We start from the raw sequence: 5,874 nt of genomic DNA on the forward strand, positions 1-5,874 counted from the left end.
CCAGTTCCATGATTTTGAATTTCTTACCCTTCTCAAGACTATAAAACATAGATTTTTTTTTTTTTTTTTTTTTTTTTTTTTTTTTTTTTTTTTTTTTTTTTTTTTTTTTTGTTTTAGTTTTTCTCCGGTACCGGGAACCGAACTCACGACCTTGCACTTGCTAGGCAGGCGCTTTGCCGCTGAGCTAAATCCCCAGCCCCAAAATCTAACTTCTTCAAGCAAGGAAGGAGGGAACAAAATAGTATCCTTTTAATCCCAATATATTCTTCCCATTTTAGTGTCACCTGTTAGAAAGATCTCAAAAAAGTTTTAAGAATTCTATCTCAAAGTGGACCTGTAAGGAAAGAAAATCTGTCAGAAATAGTAAATGACAGAATGAGAAATGAAAGTAGGAAACCAATCTGAAAGGCCTAGAAAATAAAATGAGTGTCTAGTATGCCAGATATGCAATTGGAAAAAACCTAGAGCAGTATTACTTTAGTGGAGTATAGCCTTGGGCCTCTGAAAAACATGTTCTGTACCTCTTTCCTTTAGTTGCTATGGTCCTTATTCCCAAACACCTTCATCTACCTCAGCTCTAATACAGCCTGCCTGTTTACAACAACCTCTACCGAATGTCTGGAATATTCTTCCACTTTTATACAAGTTTGAGAACAGGGAGCTTCCATTTCTATTGTAATAGGAACAGATGTTATTTCTAACATCCTAATTTGGAACTCAGAATTCACTGTCCCATAAAATACTTTTTACCACTACCATAATTACTCAGGTTATTTATGGCTTTTTTATCTGATCTAAAGATCTAGTGACTAGTAATTAAAACATAATTTAATAAGAAAACAGGAACTTGTGAAAAACAAAAACTTTAAGTACAAAATATAATATTTGGAGTCAGCATACACATTTATAAAATATCTATATAACATTTTGAAGATATTTTCAAGAAATTTAGTACCTTAATTTTTTTTTTTTAAAAGGAGGGCTCGATCTATATAAGAATATGTCAAATAACATCATTTAATTACCTTAGACCACACTTGGACCAATAATACTACTTTTCTACAATTAACTGATAGCAGTAACCATTCTTTTTTTTTTTCTTTTTTTTTTTTTTTTTTTCCTTTTTGAGACAGTGTCTCACTGTGCAGTTCAGGCTGGCCTTGAGCTTACTTTGTAGCCCAGGCTGGTCTCAAACTCACAAGATCCTCCTGCCTCAGCCTCCCGAGTGCTAGGATTACAGGCATGCAAAACTACGCCTGGCTGCAATAACTATTCTTAAACCCACAAAATATCTCAAACTTTCAAAACACCTCTATTCTGTATAATAGTTAAAAGATTTTACCTTACTTTCAGGAGATTCTATTACAGAAATAAATTATTATTGAATGTGCTTTTTAAATGGAACAGACCAGTCTCTCTGAAGATACTGAGATGCCTCCCACCCACTATTCCCAGGATTACTCGTCCCTTTACCAGACATTGAGAATCCCTGCTTTACTCTGACCAAAAAAAAAACAGTAAGGTAAGACATTTCAAAAAATTTAATGGTATGTACTTGATCTGTGTACCAATCCCACAACTCTTAAACAGTAACATTATTCCTTATACTTACTAGCTGTCTCCCTCATAGGGATACATAAAAGAAATCAACTTACATGGTCTTGTAATCATTTAATGCCTCCAGAACATGCTCATATCTTTCAGATTTTGGTGTGTCTGCCAGCTGTGAAGTATCAAGAAACAATTTAACGTACTACAATTTCATCAATTAGTAATATACAAGTGCTATATAGAGGCAATGTGATGAAGAGGAGAAGTACACTACTAACTGGTAGTCAGAACACCCAAGTTCTAAGTCCAGGTCCTCACTGATTAGCAGGCATGTGAGCAACATGAGGCCACTTAACTTCTCAAGGCTTACTTTCTCAACTACAAAGAATATAAATTCTGCACTAATTATTTTACTAGTTCATTATATAGAAAATAGTATGTTTTTAAAAGAAATACAAATGTAAACACTACAGAAATGGATTTCAGTATTAGTTATTATAAAATTTTAAAATGCTATAACCTAGAGAAATAATGTATTAGAATTATTTTAACATTTACCATGAAAGCTCCCAATACCTATCTGTAGGAAAAGGCATAAAAGGTAATGAAACACATTTTATTTCCCAGTGCCTCTAATATTACCATAAGCAATTACCTATAATGTGAAACTATACTATAAAATGGGCAAGGGAGTATTTTCAAAACAACTGCAGGCTTTAGCTGATCCTAAGTCTTTCTCAGTAATTTTCTGTAATCATCATCATCTATTTTAAAATCTACATATTGAGTTCTAGAAAATATTCTATTTTATTACAGTTGTGCCTTCCCCCAGAGATCTTCCTACGTCTTCTTCAAAGTTAAGTGTGTGGTTTTTGTTTGGAGTTTTTTTTCCTACCTACTTTGTTTTGGTTTTTTCGAGATAAAGTCTTACTATGTAATTCAGGCTAGCCTCAAATTCACTGCAATCCTCTTGCCTCAGTTTCTCGAGGACTAGGATTACAGGCATACACTCACGCCCACATCAGCTCTTCAAAATTTAAACAGTGGGGCCCATTAACAAAAGTTTTAAATTATGAAAGGATCATCATGAATTAAAGTCATAAAGACTTAAAAAAAAGTTCCAAAATTATCACAGTTGGCTTTTATAATTATACCCAGTATGTTCTTTATCAGTTGAAACTGCCAAACCTCAGAACTGTTTGAAGGGGAAGAGCAAATAAATCTGCCAAAAAAGAATATTGGAACAAAGAAACTTAAATGTCACCTACTGCAGCTCTATTTTACAGGTGAGTCAACAAATATGAACTTCCCCTGGCTGCTTAGAGAAAGGGCAAGAACCTGAAAACATGTAACAGTAATTCCATTCTGACGTTTAATGACAGCCCACTCTGGGCCAGTGTGCCCACTGCTATACAGACAGACAGACAGATATATATAGACGGACAGAGACAGACAGACAGACAGAAGCAGACAGAAGGATGGATGGATGAAATATGCTATATACCACCTCCTCCCACTGAAATTTCTGAGGTACCCAATGATAGAGAATTTTCTTTTTTTATTTTTTTTCTTGGTGCTGAGGATTGAAACTAGGGCTTCACACATCCTTTCTCTACCACTAACCTACAGCCTGAGCCTGAGAATTTTTTTAAAAAATGCAACAATCAGACTTTAAAGCTTGAAAGAAACAAACCCTAAATCTAATTCAACCATCCACTAAGACTACAATCTCTTTTAAAAGAGAGCCAGTCATTCCACCTTGGTTTAGTGCATTTACTGAAGAAACCATTCTGGAAGCAGGCAAACTTTCACTTGAACCCTTCCATAGTATGCCCTATTTTATAAAACAGCTCTTCAAATACTTAAAAGCTGCTATCATGTTTTAAGAATGAGTTTAGGAGCTGGGCGTGGTGGTGTACGCCTGTAATCCCAGCACTTGGGAGGCTGAGGCAGGAGGATCGTTGTGAGTTCGAGACCAGCCTGGGCTACAAAGTGAGCTCAAGGGCCAGCCTGAACTGCGCAGCGAGACCCTGTCTCAAAAAGATTAAATTAAAAAAAAAAAAAAAGAATGAGCTAAGGTTAAAATTTAGCAATCACATCACATTATCTCATACTAAACTTCAGGCTAGTTAATTTTATTTTCTTTCTGCTCTATTCTCATCTCCCAAGTCTGAACCCTTACTAGATGACCTGTTATCAAATCAAGTACACTCTATCAGACATGTGTACTGTTGTATGTATGCCTAAAAGAACTTTCTAGCCATTACTAATTAGATTTTGTTTGTAGCTCCAATATTTCAGGTGATCCTTTTTCTTGATTCTTACATCCTTTGTGAATTGAGGATAAGACAAACACAGATCCCTATGACCCTCCATGAGAGTGTCCCTTAAGAATGACTCCATACAAATGTAGTAACTTTTCAGTGTAGTTAAGTTCACGCTTCCGTACCTTATCTGAAATCAAGTTACACTATGCCTATGATGACATTTGACAAACCAGCACTGTTAATCATGTCAAAAAAAAACCAGGATATTTAACATGATTTGTGGTAATAAAGCTTTTTTCTCTTTGCTTTTTAGCTTCACAAATCATAAATTTAAAAAGTCTCCACAATTTTTCTGAAACTCAACAAAAAACTGACTTTGTAATTTCTGAAACCCACTCCCCATTACTTTTTGAAAATCACAATGAATTCCCCTTTCTTTCAGTGCTTATCCCCTAAGATTTATCAGAAATTTTACCTGCCAGTATCTTGAGGAACTCCATAACTATTTTGCAAAGGACTATATATTTAAACTCACATTAAAAATGTAAAAGGTTCTTTCTGTATTTTGCAATCTAAACACGCACCTTTAATAATGTAAATCAGATCAACTGTATTAGAACAGCATAATTTCTAGGCCAATGCTGGCAAACCTATGCACATGTGCCTCAGCAGGCTGAATCATTATAAGCTCTACAAGGTTCACTGTCTCTATTTTAGGCTATCCTACCATGAAGTTTATATCTCCAACACAAAAAATACTTTGTTCCTACTCTCCAAACATGAAACTCACACTACACTTTTATTTTCAAGTTTATGTATTTGTGTACAAACATAAACACTAATATTTAAAGTGTAACTTTCTTTCAATAAAATAAAACATTCAATCACCAATACTGAGTTTCATGCCACCTAGGCATAAGTACATCAACAATTTATCTGCCAACTAATATGCCACATGTTAATAAGGTCCCAAGTATTACTGTTAATCAGATTTCTTATTATTTTCATTTAAAAATATTAGGCCATCTCTAACGTTCCTTTTCTAGCCAAAATATTTCCACCACAGTATTTTATTGAGTTTCACCCATGCTTTTTCCCTACTCCCATCAAAAGTAAGATAGTAGTCTATATTATTCTACTATCAACCTTAGGGTTTTTCAATTTGAAGACCACAGTCAACAGAAAAGTGGTATATTATTGTTGTAACACTGTTACAGTGTTTTTATTATCTCAAAGATGATATTTCAAAACATAGCCAGGGATAAAGCTCAGTGGCACAAGCGCCTGGCTGGCAAGGGCAAGGTCCTGAGTTTGATTCCCATACCAAAAAATAAAAATAAAGTAAAAAGATATTTCAAAACATAGCAGTTCCTCAAACAACTACACTCAGTCTATATGACAGTCATTAAGGCACCAAGTTAAAAATATATATGTACAAAAAGCACATAAGAAAACATGACATAAAACTATCATTATCTTCTAGAATGTTTTACAAGTTTTAGTTCCCTCTCCCAGAAAGCGTACAAAAGTCAAATAAGAAAAAAAGATACACATGAAAGTTAGATTTATCTTTCAGTATGAAAGTACTATCTCCAAAAGAATTTTTTTTTTTTTTGGTACAGGGAATCGAACTCACGACCTTGCACTTGCCAGGCAGGCGCTTGTGCCACTGAACTATATCCCCAGCCCAAGAAATTTATTATTTTTAAAACTTCCTTTTGCTAGTAAAAGAAACCACCTTTGAATGATAATGTATCCATGTACATTCAACTGCAACTAATGCATTACACTGGTGGGGGATGCTGACAATGGTGGAGGCAATATACTGTATGTATGTGAAAAGGATAAATGGGCTATCTCTGTACTCTCTTCTCAATTTTCCTATGAACGTAAAACTGATCTTAAAAAGTTATCTTTAAAATAAGAGACCGAAATAGTCCCTCAATGCTAATTTTAAAAAAAATCACAAGAAGGGGCTGGGGATTTAGCTCAGCGGCAAAGCGCCTGCCTGGCAAGCGCAAGGTCGTGAGTTCGGTTCCCGGTACCAGAGAAAAAC

The 5,874-nt window shown here is 34.8% G+C and overlaps 1 protein-coding gene across 17 annotated transcripts in view; it reads right to left on the minus strand.

Moving 5' to 3' along the window:
* The window catches only part of Mtf2 (metal response element binding transcription factor 2), a 64,585-nt gene that overhangs the window by 14,215 nt on the left and 44,496 nt on the right, over window positions 1–5,874 (minus strand). For all 17 annotated transcript variants that reach the window (XM_005385030.2, XM_005385025.2, XM_005385023.2 and 14 more), the window contains one exon: window positions 1,656–1,723. In XM_005385030.2, coding sequence (XP_005385087.1) covers window positions 1,656–1,723 — 68 coding nt within the window. The remainder of the gene's footprint in view (window positions 1–1,655; window positions 1,724–5,874) is intronic.

The sequence above is a fragment of the Chinchilla lanigera genome, unplaced genomic scaffold (assembly GCF_000276665.1).
Source record: "Chinchilla lanigera isolate Chin_1 unplaced genomic scaffold, ChiLan1.0 scaffold00022, whole genome shotgun sequence".
In the NCBI taxonomy this organism is placed as follows: domain Eukaryota; kingdom Metazoa; phylum Chordata; class Mammalia; order Rodentia; family Chinchillidae; genus Chinchilla; species Chinchilla lanigera.